General features: G+C 51.0%; 7 protein-coding genes across 7 annotated transcripts; 3 read left to right on the top strand and 4 right to left on the bottom strand.

The window, feature by feature from the left end:
• Positions 1-161: 161 nt before the first annotated feature.
• On the bottom strand, positions 162-832 carry K489DRAFT_393762 (DUF1770-domain-containing protein; the record flags this gene model as incomplete). The annotated part of the gene is made up of 2 exons (XM_033606787.1): positions 401-832; positions 162-344 (listed from the first exon to the last, which is right to left on the bottom strand). Exons 1-2 carry the CDS (start codon positions 743-745, stop codon positions 162-164), a joined length of 528 nt encoding a protein of 175 aa, XP_033461541.1. The 5' UTR covers positions 746-832.
• Positions 833-910: 78 nt separating this feature from the next.
• Positions 911-2847, top strand: K489DRAFT_393761 (peptidase M24; the record flags this gene model as incomplete). Its single annotated transcript, XM_033606786.1, has 5 exons — positions 911-934; positions 1084-1200; positions 1311-1535; positions 1660-1833; positions 1947-2847. 5 exons carry the CDS (start codon positions 911-913, stop codon positions 2646-2648), a joined length of 1242 nt encoding a protein of 413 aa, XP_033461540.1. The 3' UTR covers positions 2649-2847.
• Positions 2848-3966: 1119 nt separating this feature from the next.
• K489DRAFT_378925 (uncharacterized protein) lies at positions 3967-5276 on the top strand. The gene has a single exon (XM_033604522.1). It carries the CDS (start codon positions 3972-3974, stop codon positions 5052-5054), a length of 1083 nt encoding a protein of 360 aa, XP_033461539.1. The 5' UTR covers positions 3967-3971; the 3' UTR covers positions 5055-5276.
• A 403-nt stretch (positions 5277-5679) lies between these two features.
• On the top strand, positions 5680-6875 carry K489DRAFT_378923 (DUF866-domain-containing protein). The gene is made up of 5 exons (XM_033604521.1): positions 5680-5774; positions 5834-5948; positions 6004-6069; positions 6137-6259; positions 6346-6875. The coding sequence occupies exons 1-5, from the start codon at positions 5740-5742 to the stop codon at positions 6487-6489; spliced, it is 483 nt and encodes a 160-aa protein (XP_033461538.1). The 5' UTR covers positions 5680-5739; the 3' UTR covers positions 6490-6875.
• On the bottom strand, positions 6668-9299 carry K489DRAFT_369364 (uncharacterized protein; the record flags this gene model as incomplete). Its single annotated transcript, XM_033603027.1, has 5 exons — positions 6668-8125; positions 8327-8428; positions 8861-9003; positions 9065-9106; positions 9158-9299. 5 exons carry the CDS (start codon positions 9297-9299, stop codon positions 6668-6670), a joined length of 1887 nt encoding a protein of 628 aa, XP_033461537.1.
• Positions 9300-10323: 1024 nt separating this feature from the next.
• On the bottom strand, positions 10324-11798 carry K489DRAFT_335977 (ClpP/crotonase). The gene is made up of 2 exons (XM_033602198.1): positions 11577-11798; positions 10324-11504 (listed from the first exon to the last, which is right to left on the bottom strand). The coding sequence occupies exons 1-2, from the start codon at positions 11713-11715 to the stop codon at positions 10774-10776; spliced, it is 870 nt and encodes a 289-aa protein (XP_033461536.1). The 5' UTR covers positions 11716-11798; the 3' UTR covers positions 10324-10773.
• Positions 11799-12404: 606 nt separating this feature from the next.
• On the bottom strand, positions 12405-13306 carry K489DRAFT_183733 (uncharacterized protein). The gene has a single exon (XM_033599476.1). It carries the CDS (start codon positions 13190-13192, stop codon positions 12539-12541), a length of 654 nt encoding a protein of 217 aa, XP_033461535.1. The 5' UTR covers positions 13193-13306; the 3' UTR covers positions 12405-12538.
• Between the last annotated feature and the right edge of the window lie 79 nt (positions 13307-13385).

Raw genomic sequence — 13385 nt, 5'->3', positions numbered from 1 at the left:
TCGTTTCGGCCAATAGTATCGCTTGGGACCAGCCAATATCGCCGATCAGCCACCTGAGTGGTCGTGCTAGATCTTCGAGCAGCCTTTCGCTCGCATCGATCACACGCGAGCGATGATCGTAGGTGTAAAGCAGCAGGCCGTTCTTGTCTCGGACGTGCACTTCATCTCCGATGTGCAGTCGGCGTCTCGAATCTGCCCGGGATCTTCCAGTTGTTGACGCCCCACCACCATCGCCGTAGCCTCGCACCTGCCGATTGACCAGCGAACTGAGGATTAACGTTGACATGCCGCCACGCCGCGACACATAGTGTCCAACCCAATCCCTGCACCAGTGGCATCAAGACCTTCATCGAATCGTCAGAACTGCACATTCAGTGCTTCACCATTCGGTTGAACACACCTGATCTTTGATCGTTATGAGCGCCACCATCTGCCATGTCTTCGCGCTCTCAATGCTCTTCAAATAGCTCTGTTCGAATCGAAGATCTGGGAGTGGCATCGTCTGCGGTGACGGCTTAGACCAAGGCTGATCGCGTGGGAGAGGCCTCAACACGGATAGAGGGATTTCATCTTCGTTGACGTCGTCGATCTCTGATGTCACATCCAAGGAGTTATCGAATATCACATGCTCTTTCCCATCTGCTGCTGTGCTGGGTGCCAGATCGCGTTGGTCGGGATTGCTTTTGATGTGTGCTGTTTGGATGGTCTCGGCAGCCTGGATGGCTGCATCTTGTAGATCAGCCATTGCAGATATAGAGGTTGCCGGATGATATATGAGAAGGCCCTCAGGTATTGATCGGCTTTCTCAAGATGTTGCGATGTCGTCGGCGTGCTCGCCCGCAAGCTTCAGAACGTAAGGCGGGAGCGCCCGAGCAGTGAACCAGAACACACCAAAGGGCGTAGAAATGACATGGCGCGGAAAGCCGCCGCACCAGTATTCATGCCAATATCTTCATCCTTGAACATAACTTTTCTACGTCAGCGTGCACTCTACAATACCAGAATAAACTCCATCATCTACTCGATCTAAGTGTCGAAGTAATGGATCAGGCACCAGCTCAAGAAGTCACAGTTGCGAAGAAGAGAAAATGTGAGGGTGCAGACTGCGAGCAAGACGCTGGTGCATTGCAATGTCCGACTTGCCAGAAATTAGGCAAAGAAGCCTATTTCTGTAGTCAGGACTGCTTCAAGAGAAATTGGGTAGGTCAGTCGCCCCGACAAGTACCCGTGTCCTGATCCGAAAACTCGTGTCGGAATGGTCAATCATCGTGAGAGCACTGTTTGAAATTTCGGGCTGACACGATCTTCAGAGCACTCATAAGGCCGTGCACAAGGCGCAGAATAGTATGCTTTCCAAGATCTTTACTCCAAGCGTCATCTCCTTACCCGACGCAGATGGTCATTTCAACCCCTTTCCTGCCTTCCTCTTCACGGGCCCTCTCAGACCGGTATATCCGCTCTCGCCGCGAAGAGCTGTCCCGGAGAAGATCCGACATCCCGACTATGCCCACAATGGCATTCCACGCAGTGAACAGGTACGATAGTTTGCTTGCAAGGAGAGCGTTTGATCATTCCTGCGCCCGCCTGAACCCAATATTTAGTTGCGAGGGTGACGAAGGATGATCAAAGTTGTCAATTCGTGTCTAACAAGACGTATAGATGATCGTCAACCGCAACAAGCTCAAGATCCTCAACAAGGAAGAGCAAGCTGGCATGCGAAAAGTCTGTCGACTGGCTCGCGAAGTCCTCGATATTGCTGCGCGAGAGCTCCGACCAGGCGTAACGACCGATCATATCGATAAAGTCGTGCATGAAGCATGTCTTGAACGCAATGTGAGTTTAACGTTGATTCTCACAGATAACTCCAAATTTGGACATCGTGGGATGATCCTTGTTGGAACTTTGGCCGCTACAGAAACCTTACTGATAGAAATTGTCCATCAAAGTCCTACCCCTCTCCCCTCAATTACTGCCACTTCCCCAAATCCGTCTGCACATCTGTCAATGAAGTCATCTGCCATGGAATTCCGGACCACCGACCTCTTCAAGATGGCGACATTGTCAACATCGACGTCACACTTTACCACGGTGGATTCCATGGCGATCTGAACGAGACGTACTACGTTGGCGACAAGGCACTTGCCGATCCTGACAACATCCGAGTCGTGGAATGTTCGCGCGATGCACTCAATGCCGCCATTGCGACAGTCAAGCCCGGTACACTGTTCCGCTCCTACGGCACTGTCATCGAAGCCGTCGCAGCTGAGCGAAAATGTGGCGTCGTAAAGACTTACTGCGGCCACGGCATCAACCAGCTGTTCCATTGTGCGCCGAATGTCCCTCATTACGCAAAGAACAAAGCTATCGGTGAGGCCAAGCCCGGAATGTGTTTCACAATCGAGCCCATGATCACTCTGGGATCGTATCGGGATCGCACATGGCCAGATGATTGGACGGCTGTTACGGCGGATGGCAAACGTAGTGCGCAATTCGAGCATACGCTGCTTGTCACGGAAGACGGAGTGGAGGTTTTGACGGGTCGGTTGGAGGATAGTCCTGGCGGCAAGCCGGAAGGATATGCGGCGGATGGGACGAAGCTCGCGACGACGGCCAACGGAGCTGTCGACGACGGCAGTAAGGCAGAGTGATGTTAGGACCGTTTCCATTCTCCCCATCGTTCTACTCGGAGCGGACTTCGGGATCAATACGACTGATGAATACAAGATCTTATTCGCCTCTGCATTTTCTTCACAATATGTGAATCCTGCGTTAGATTTAAGTCTGCTAATGATGCAAGCTCAGACAATATTTTGCAAACCAATAAAAATAAAAATACATGATCTCTCCAAAAGGTATGAGGGCCAAGTTCGCAATTTCTTGCTCAGCACCACGCAAGCATTGTCATAAGACTAGTGATAACTCTGAGAAGGTCAATCACACATGCCTCTTTGTTGAAAGATCGAGTTCGCGATCACATGTTAATTAATACTGAATCTTTGAGCGCTCTCAATCCCTCACTTGCTCCTTCTATGTCTCGAATTGCTTTTGTCCTTTCACAAGCGTATGCCGGTGCCCAAGTGTGCATCATCAACAATGTATCTCGAATTGCTCTTCATCTCACCTTATCGACAGAAAGGTATTGATCCGCGCCTTGAACCACTATTTTTGTGACCTGAGCTTCATCGCAACGACCATGAATCACATTCTTCATGACGAGCCTTCATCAGCTCACTGATAATCAATCATCTTTTCCATGATCTCTGTTCTTCAGCGCACCATTCTTGAATCCCATATGCCGCAAGCTCCCTGCATCAGCACACCAATCTTGAGCACCTTCTTCCAATAATCGTCTGAACATGGCAGACCCACCATCAGCTGACACAGTGGCACGCGCGAATCGTCTTTTCAGTCAGCCATCGCCTGCTAAAGGAGCGAGGCAAGGCTCAGTGGCACGTCGAGTACAGCGAAATGAATCAGAATGTACCTCAACTACAGACCTCATTCAGATTCCACTGTACATGAGTGAGTCTCGTCTAGCAGCGATCCCGAGTCGATTTGACCCGAACATTTCACTGCTCGACAGCTTGGAGAAAGCTTGCGCTCTCGGAAATGCACATCAAGTTGTATCATCGATCCTGGGTAGTCTGGCAGAAGCAGCAGAGGCAGAAGCGCTAGACTTCGCCCATGTTTTACGCTATGTTGAAGAATACTCGCCATGGAAGGGACACCCGAGCCCGCAGATCAATTCAGCTATGGATCTGCTCGACTCACTCGCAGTAGGCAAAATAGCACGCTCGGTGGTCGCTATTGGCCTGCGCGCATTTAAAATCCAGCAAGCACGGCATTCAAATATCGAGAAATCATGGGGGCGTGACTGGTTCGACCAACTTCCAGAGCAATTTGTCGGACAAGGAGTGAGGAAGGCCACGTCTCTCTCGCCAAAGCTATTGTTAGAGGTTGAGAAGACAGCGATGAAGGGCTACACACTAGCAGAGACGATTGAAGCCTGGACCACAGAAGTCTCGAATCGCGGCAACTACGCATTGAGGCGAGACGGGCGACATAAAGGGCGTCCATTTACAGAATTCCTGCTTGCAGAGGATATACGAGCCCATCGTAGAGCCGCCGAGCGCGATAAGGATCAAGCCCGCAAGACGCCCGAGATTCTAGCTGCTCACCCAGTTGAAGAGCTTGAGAATGTAGCCAGTCGATTGCTCGAGAAGCGCTCGCACTCGCAACTCCAATCAAATGATCATCCTGCTGAGCAAATGGTCACGGAAGAAGACAAAACAGACGAACAGGCTCGTATGGGACAGTCGAAGGCTCCACGTCTGGATAATCACAGCGATCGCGGAAAGACTAACGGGAGTGCTTCTCGTCATCTCGACCAGAGCAGTCGTACTGCCAAAACGAATAACGTCGTTGCAAACTCAACAAGTGGTCTTCGAAACGCTGGCAAGAGCAATGCTGTCGCTAAATCGAACCCTGTCGTCACAAGTTCCGCCGACAAGAACAACGTCGCTGAGACACCTGATCAGAGCGGCGCAGGACCAGTCGATTATCATAGAAGCGATGACAACGCGGTTGTGAAAGCGAACAGTGCAAGCGCAAAAGCGGACAGCGACCATCGAGGCACAAACACCATACAAGGGAACAGCACTGGCGAGCACCCGGCCAGTGACCATCAAAGCAACGACAACATGCAATTAGTCGTGAGAGGTAGCAACGCAATTGCCAACTCGGTCGGTGTTCAGTGTGCCAATGCTGGCGTAGTGGTTGAGCTTCGTCAGGCAATAGCCAGAATTGCTGAGCTGACCGACTCTCTGATCGTGAACGCTTTGCCTTGTTCCATGTGTGAGAGATGTGAGCCATTGGCAACTCGGCTTGCTCGAAACCTAAACCTCTATGTCAAACCATTGATTGAGGATTTGGAGCATAGAGTTCAGCACAATCCAAAGTGGCGTGACACGAATTATGATGATGATTATGAGAGAAGCGATCGGCCACCGATGGGAAGAAAGGGTCTCATTTTCTTCGCCTTTGATGGTCATTGACTTAATCTAACAAACGAGTTCGACAGCGGATATTGCAACGGCAGTTGAAACGCATTGCCACTTGAGGCACACATTCTTGGAAGACAATACTTCCGCAGATTGAGATTTCATTTTGCAAAACAATTAGGAAATTTGCATTCATCAAATCATTAGTAAGCAGCATGCTGCAACTTGCGATGAGTAATCAGTCACCTTTCCCACCTGGGCAATCTTGGAATATGGATAGTGAAGGAAATCTGACGTTTCACGGAAGCTGATCATCAAGCATCTGGAAGCTGAGCGTCCACCGTGTGGAAGGTACACTGCGTTGTGAAGTGCTGTCAGCAATTTCGGATCAATTACTACTTTATAAATACAGTTGTCGCGTCCCAGCTTGGAGAATCTAACGAAATTGATGCTAGAGACCGGATATTCGTCTCACCTCTTTCGATTATCGGATTGTTGCTTTTCGGTGATCTTGATGTCTGGGTCGGAGAAGTCGCCGAAGTAGTCAAAATTCCATGCTCAAACCTCCTTAAGGTCATAGGCAGTCATCGTTAAAAGCAGGTTCAGATCTCTCCCGACCCCGCTTGTCGCTGCGCCCGCATATTCTGTGCATTCGCGTGGCGATCCACCCCGAAAGGCATAGTGAACGGTGGACATTGATGGAGCCGAACCTAGCACTTCCGATATAACACACTTCGACATGTTGGCATTAGCTGTTTGCGCAGACCTGGAAGGGTGAGAGACGAAAGCCGCCGGAGAAATTGTTTACTCTCAAAATCTAATATCATAGCTAGGGTGACCGACCTCGCGCCCATTGACACTGAAGAGAATCCGTTCTACTACACCTTCAAGGTGCAATGCACATCATGCAGAGAGACGCATCCGAATTGGGTCTCCGTCAGCCGACATGTAAGACACGATTTTTTTGGATGGGTCAATCCGCCACTGAACTCTTTCACCACAGGAAAACAATGAACAAAGCGGAAGTCGTGGCGAGGCGAATTTTGTGTGGCGCTGCAAGAACTGCAAGGTGAGCAGTACAAGCTTCAAAGCAAGATGATTCAATCGTTGCAAAAGCACTCGTTGACGAAATGTAGAGAGAGCACTCGGCCAACATCATCGAAGCGCCTAAAGTCTATGCCCAGCAAAGTCCTGCCAAGCTGCAAAATATTCTTGTCATGGACTGCAGAGGGCTGGAATTCGTCGAGTACAAGCCAGACGTAAGTGTCTTCCCGCACAGACCGCATAGAAAATTACGACAAATCTCATCTCGTGGGCGATTACCTCACGCTGACCTTTCATACAGGGCGATTGGAAGGCCGTAGGTCTCGAATCAGGGACGAAGTTCGAATCCATCGACCTGACGGAGGGAGACTGGTACGACTATGACGAGAAGTCGAGCGAGGAGGTCAGCATCAAGGATGTCAAGTGGGAGATCCGCAGAGCATGATGCGGGTGTGAATCGTTAAAGGCAGGACGGGAAACTCCGCCCGTTTCAAGCACATGAACGGATATCAGGATTGCATGCCTTGCCGTCTTCAAGAATTGCTGCAGCCAGAAATGGTAGGAATCCCACCTGGCGAGGTAGTTCAGATATCTTTCCTTCGATGTGATGGATCTCGTGAAGTTCAGCACTCGAATATCTTTCCGGTGCTGACATTGATCCTGGACCATTTCGTGCCAGAGGTCAAGCATTCCAGAAAGCGCGATGGCCAGTAGATATGATAAAGCCAGAACCAAGGTAATGGATCTGCGAACTCAAATGTCCCATCGTGCCAGAGAGATACGTGTTCCCAAACTTCGGAGATCTTCGCCCTCGTGCAATTAGTGGCGACCAAACCTAAAAGATCATGCCCGATCCAATAGTATTTTCGAGGACGAAACGGCACGACGATTTGATTCGAATCGGTCGCCTCTTTCCGACCGGGAAGGACATTGAGATATGCAGCTGCCATATCGATTGTCTGGCTGAAGAGGACCACAGCTGTATGGGCGCGGGGATTGCATTCGATGGGGTACAGAGTGATATCATCGGGATCGGCAGGCGTTGTGTCCTCGATGAGGAAGTCGAACGACAAATGCCCAGTAAAGTCTTTTCCGCTATTCAACGCCAGCTTCTTGGTGAAGTTGAGCATGGCTTTGCTCAAAGGCGAATTCGGCGGGAGCGCTTCATAGTGCATCAACAGCTCGGCAGAAGGACAGGCGACAAAGACCTTGACCTCACCACGTACTACCAGAGCATGTGTACAGAACTCGGGCCCTTGGATGAACTGCTGTATGATGAACGGAGAGCTCTCTGCAAGACCAAGTCTTGCGAGATGCTTGCTGGTCTGCTCTGGTGAATCCTTGGGTAGCGGAGTCATATCTGCCCGCTTTGAATCATCGACACCAATGGGCTTCATGATGAACTTTCTTCCTGATGGCGCATCTCGGAGAATGCCTTCCGCGGCCGAACTACTGGTGACGATATGCGTTTCAGGCACTGTGAGACCCAGCTTGCGTACATATTCAATAAAGGTGCCTTTCTCATGAAGAGTCTTCGTCATCTCGAGATTGAATTGAACGGCGCGGCATTTGCTTCGGGCTTCGATGATCTCCATAGCCTCACCATCCTCCGCAGCCGAAGCAACGCCTGAGCAGGATACCCAAAGGTCTACCTTCTCCTTGAGGATAATGTCAAGTAGGCTTTCGATGTAGGCGGTGGCACCCTGATCGACGGTAGGCGCTTTCAGTTGGTAGAACACGTCTACACAATTCGACATACCGCCACATGCTTCTGAACTGGAGTCTGCGCCGATCACACGATGTCCTGCTCGGTGAAACACTCTCGCCAGCGTCAATCCTTTGGTCATACTGACCCCCGTTACGAGGATGGTGCATGGTTCAGACGGGACCGCGTGAGGCTTTTGCGTTTGTGAAAAATCATTTTGTATTCTTGAGAGTGTGCTCCATGTGTAGGCCAGGAATAGAAGGACGAGATCCAATGGCTGAAATGCAATGCTGAGGACAATCAAAACGATGTTTTGCGCGGCGTGTTGCCAGCGCGGCGAATCTGCCGTCAGCATGATCAAATCGCTTTCAAACTGCTGCAAGCGAAATGATGTGGTGTCGTAGAGTCATGACGGGAATAATGGAAACAATAAATGTTATCACAATTCATCAATGGACATATCATGCTGACATCATCATCGGCATCCAAATCAGATCGCGCTAGTGAGGCGGATCCAATGCGGACTTCACGCCGAAGGACTACCGTCTTCGAACGATCTTTCAAGCTGCTAATAAACCTCGCAAGATATATCATCCTCGGGTGAAGTCTTGTTCAGAAAATGAGCAAACGACTCGCGCGGCAGACTGGGAATTCGATGCGCACACGTTCCTAATGGGATCTACAAGAGAAGAGAGAGTACTAGGCGCCTCTGAAGTTTGCTTTGCACGGCTCAGTTGCCGATCACGACCCTCGACCAAAATGATTCGGATTTGCTTTGATCGCGTAAATGACAGAATGACTTGGTCATACATGAGCGTGCAAAGGAGGGACCATATTTAAGCTACTGACAAGATCGTTTCCCGGGACTCATGATCGTCGGCAGCATGCGCCACGACCAAAAAGCCTCCCCATATTAGCGTACGATTTCAAGAGTGACAGGTCACAAGGTCGATGCCATTGGGCTCATAGTGTCCTTGGTTATCATTCGAACCACATAGACCATCCTGTGATGCGATCAATGTTAGAGACGGGGATGAAGTATGCATGGAGGGGGTGAACGAGGATGAGAGACGTCGAGATATTTCCCGAAACAGTGAGGGGATGTACGTACGACGTAAGCCCCCTGTCCAGTGACTGAGTTGATGGCACAAGTGATGGAAGCAGCCCCACCAGATCCGGCAATAACGCTGACATCGAAGACGTAATCGCTGCCGGACTGATATGCCTGCCAATTGTGCTGGAAGCTGCCGCAAGCTGTTCGTTGATGCGTCAGCAAATCGCACGGAGGTTGATCCTAGAAGAGCGAGGCACTCACCAGCAGAGTTCAAGGCATGGACGAATTCCTGGCAGTACGAGTCTGTTTCACAGTCAGAAGGCATTCTCGATGTCTCAACTCCGCGGAACATACCGCGGTATGCGTTGCATTCAACGCGGTAGCGATAGAGCCCTCCGTCTCCATAGGAAGTGATGTAGTGGACGGGCGCGCCAGCCTGTGCAGCCCCGGCAAGAAAGGCCACAGTGGCAAGGGTAGTAGATTTCATGGCGACCATGATGAATACGTTGTCGGTGGCGAATGAGCACTTTGTGGTTTGCCTGAAAGGTCTTGAGGCTGTAAGGTGAGAAGTTTTGGTTTGAGGGATCTATTTCGAGGACTGTTCATCATGAGGACGACGATGTCTTATATGTCTTTTTCTTTGGACTCCATCCTGTTTTCGTGTGAGGCTCGTCCACCAGTTAGGTGAGCGACGCGCAAAGTCCAACGCAGAATGTATTTCTGTTTCGGAGAGGAATCCCAAGAACACAGCTTGCTGACAACCTGGTGCATGGGTGACCAGTGTTCACAGGCGAGTGCATGCGGCATGAACGCAGAGTGCTGACAGGCGATCGAATGCGCGCGCTGCAGATGATACAATCGTCTCGGCATACCAAGCCTCGTGTTCTTCGACCCTGCGCTGATGTTGCTACAGAACGAGGGACCGCGGCGAACGAGACTGTCCTTTGGGGCGGAGCTGCACCGTCATTGCGCACCACGCATTTTTGGTGAATTAGGGCATCTGGCGGAAACCGCAAAGTGCGGTTATCATGGCCGTGATCTTGCTCTCCCGTGCAGTCAGCACGACCAACCTCGTTTCAGATCGTCGAACGTGCGTAGACCTGGAGGGCTGTGACCCGAAATGATCGACGGCGGTAGATCAGCGAAGACGGTTGGCTTGGTTGCACTTTCTCGGGCCGTTCAACTTGACGACACCAACACCAACACCAACATGGACATGGACATGGACACCCAACATGGACACCCAACTTCATGCACAATGCAAATCAGGGCTTCCAGCTTACGTTAGCGAAGGATCGTTTCTCACGTCCCTTCTGGTGAAGTCTTGTGCAGATACAATCCAGCAGCCACAATCTGCTCGGTGCTCAGATGCTAGAATCAGAGTGATGAGGATTTATGGATGGACCATGAAACACGACCGCCAGGCAAAGATTTCTTAATATCTTGTATGTTCTGCGATTCAAGTTTTGACCTCAAAGATGGAGATTACGGCTGTCGTGATCTGCAAGCGATTGGATGCGAGCGTCGTTGCCGGTGTCGATATCTTCTATTTTGACCCCGAACGCGAGTACGATGCCGTGCCATGCGCCGTCAAGGTCTACAGTCAATCCTGCTTCTTCCAATAGCTTATGGTAAGTCAGATGTCATGATAGACGTACCGGGCAGAAGTCTAAGTGGAAGATATCTGAACCCTGCAAAATTGCGTGGAAACCTGGTACAATATCAACCAGGTCATCCCGAGACACCCGTGAGTGCCACTTCTGCTACGGCCGAATCGTGAACTGTTGGTCAACCTGATCATAGGAGATTTCATTCTGCGTAACTCTCGAAAAGCGTGATCGGAGAGACATTTTGTTTTCCTCTTCAAATTGAGATTCATTGATTCATCACGAGCATGAGAGCTGCGGAAAACGAAATGAGCACCACAACGATATAGCTTGCGTGACCAGAACAATTTCCAAAGTGAACTTCTACTTGTGCGCCCACTCAGCCTTCTTCTTCTCCGCAAAAGCCTTCATTCCAATCTTCTGGTCTTCGCTTCCGAAAAGACCGTGGAAGACCCTCCTCTCATACTCCACACCCTCCCGGATGCCCAAGTCCTGACTCTTGTTGACAACCTCTTTACCCGCCTTGACCGCAATCCGCGAGTAGCCTGCGATAGTCTCGGCCGTCTTGAGCGCTCCCTCGAGACACTCCTCGGGCGTGGGGAAGACCCTCGCCGCCAGACCCCAGTCGTACGCATCCTGTCCGCTGAAGCTCTTTCCCGTGAGGATCAACTCCATCGCGCGGCTCTTGCCCAACGCAGCCGTCAAACGCTGCGAACCTCCTGCGCCAGGGATGATTCCCAGCTTGATCTCGGGTTGTCCGAAGTTGGCCTTCTCCGAAGCGTAGAGGATGTCGGCCATCATGGCCAACTCGCAGCCGCCGCCGAGCGCGTGGCCGTTGACGGCGGCGATGACAGGTTTCTTGATTGTGTTCGGGATTTCGGACCATGACTCGATGAAGTCGGCGCCGTAAGCCTCGGCGAAGGTCTTGGTGGACATCTCCTTGATATCGGCTCCGGCGGCGAAGGCTTTCTCGGATCCGGTCAGGACGACCGCGCCGATGCTGGCGTCCTTGTCGAAGGCTTTCATGGCGGTGTTGAGTTCGGTGATGAGGGGAGTGAAGAGTGCATTGAGGGCCTTTGGTCGGGAGAGCTCAACTGTGATATATTCATGTCAGAAAGTTCCTATCCGTAGGGAATCGCTGTTTCAAGGTGCAGGTTCAGTCCTACCGAGTCCGACGCCAGGTCGTGGAGTGGAGACCTTGATGTGCTCGAAGCTCTGCTCAGCGACGCTCGAGTACCGCACTCGTAGTGGGACCATGAATCTGCCGAACTGAGTGGCGCATGGTCGCAGCTTTGAGGACAACATGGTTGTGGTGGAGTGCAAAAAAGTCCGACAGGATCGTCAACTCTTTTGGAATGTCTCCAGAGGTTTGAAGTCAATGGGTTATCGGATAGCTCACGTCGGAGCTTTGGCCGCGGGAAAGCCCTGACGTATGCTGTGGCCGACGCTGGAGATCCTTTGGTTGCTGTGGCGCATGCATTAACATAATTCAGTCACTCGTTTGATCGTCAGGTGTTTCTGGTTATGGTAAACGTAGTGTTAATACTGTATGATGTTCACTGTATTCAATGGCAGGATCAAAAGTAGAATTCGAATTGTAAAATGAGAAATGCTAGGATTGAACTCGAGGCAATTTGCAACAGCGACAGCATTCAAGCAGAACATATTCAAGCAGAATACCTAAAATCTAGCCGACTACATCGTCGCAGCAGCTACATCATATCTTCAAGGATTGGCAAGCGTCATGGCCACGCTGCCTCGCCAGGTGTAAGATCTTCATTGATGATGTCGACACTCCGCTCAAGGCCTTTTCTAGCACAGCTCTTCTGGCGTGCGTGGGAGCGTCGGCAGGATTCGTGACCTAAATCACGACTCAGATGGAGATGCTGAACGCGAGAAGCATAGCATGCTACCACATTCGAGCTCGTTTCGAAGTGCATTTTTGTTGCGCACCCGACTTCGCTCTGGTCTGTTGGCCAGTGGCATTGCCACAGCACTGGTGCCGGCGCTGCTTCTTCGCTGGTGGTCTGCCTGAGTTAGGCAGTGCGTCGAGGATCGGGTGGTTCTCTGTGTGCATTCGATCCCCACGACACGATATATGCGAGAATCAGAAAATGGGTGAAGATGTTCAGGATTTTGAATCACTGCCGGTTGAATGTTGCTCTTCGTCGTCACTGTCGTCCTCGTCATCCTCGCTGTCATCATCGTCGTCGTCCTCATCAGAAGACGTCGAATCGCTTGATGCGCTACTGCTCGCTGTGCTCAGTCCCTGTGGCATGAGCAGTGCAAGGGTGCGCTCTAACTCATCGTTGTCATGAGGTAGACCTGGTCGAGGGATGGTAACATTCGAGGAAGATGACCCATTCGGAGGTTGTGGGCACTCCTCCAACACGCCACAAGCCAATTCCAGCGCGATGTGCTCGCCATCATCCGGACAATCCTCAGCCTCCATGTTCTGTTCCGCTTTCAGTTCCTGGTTTGATTTCGCGAGCGCGGGCATGAATAGATCAAGTCTGGATCGGAGATCATCCGCTACTGATTTGGCGCCGTCTAATTTCATGATGGGCTTTCGTGGGTTGCCGATGTTGATTCTCTCCTCCGTTGAACGATTCTGTGGCCGAGCATCGTCTCCAGACATCACAGTATCGCTGCAGCGATCTGCATCGTTCGAGCTCATGCCGGCGTCTGTTGCCTTTGATCGATTTACTTGAGTATTGCTCCCGGAATTATTCTTGGGAGACGACGGGTTCATCGTGTCCGTCTCCCGTTGCCCATTGCGCATGAAGATATGTAGTTTATGGACGTTAAAAAAAATCTCAACCCATAATTCCTCGGCGTTATATATTGGGGACCATTTGTTTGCAGGATAAAATCTGGCGTCACATCTCAAACTTTCTAGACCCACCTGCATACAACCTTAAAACTCAATGGCCTTTCTCAAGAAGTTTGGACGCCGGTCATACGGTGGCCGACAG

This window comes from Dissoconium aciculare, assembly GCF_010015565.1.
Source record: "Dissoconium aciculare CBS 342.82 unplaced genomic scaffold K489scaffold_4, whole genome shotgun sequence".
Classification (NCBI taxonomy): Eukaryota; Fungi; Ascomycota; class Dothideomycetes; order Mycosphaerellales; family Dissoconiaceae; genus Dissoconium; species Dissoconium aciculare.
The sequence above is the reverse complement of the archived record's forward strand: the minus strand, read 5'-3'. Positions and strand labels throughout refer to the sequence as shown.

Bases quoted from the DNA above. Each gene is read 5' to 3' on its own strand.
- K489DRAFT_378925 (XM_033604522.1), top strand. From the start codon at position 3,972: ATGAAGGGCTACACACTAGCAGAGACGATTGAAGCCTGGACCACAGAA.
- K489DRAFT_378923 (XM_033604521.1), top strand. From the start codon at position 5,740: ATGTTGGCATTAGCTGTTTGCGCAGACCTGGAAGG. The intron at 6,070-6,136 runs GTGAGCAGTACA...GACGAAATGTAG, and splicing joins GGCGCTGCAAGAACTGCAAG to AGAGAGCACTCGGCCAACAT. The intron at 6,260-6,345 runs GTAAGTGTCTTC...CCTTTCATACAG, and splicing joins TCGTCGAGTACAAGCCAGAC to GGCGATTGGAAGGCCGTAGG.
- K489DRAFT_335977 (XM_033602198.1), bottom strand. From the start codon at position 11,715: ATGTTGTCCTCAAAGCTGCGACCATGCGCCACTCAGTTCGGCAGATTC. The intron at 11,505-11,576 runs GTAGGACTGAAC...AATATATCACAG, and splicing joins ACGACCTGGCGTCGGACTCG to TTGAGCTCTCCCGACCAAAG.
- K489DRAFT_183733 (XM_033599476.1), bottom strand. From the start codon at position 13,192: ATGCGCAATGGGCAACGGGAGACGGACACGATGAACCCGTCGTCTCCC.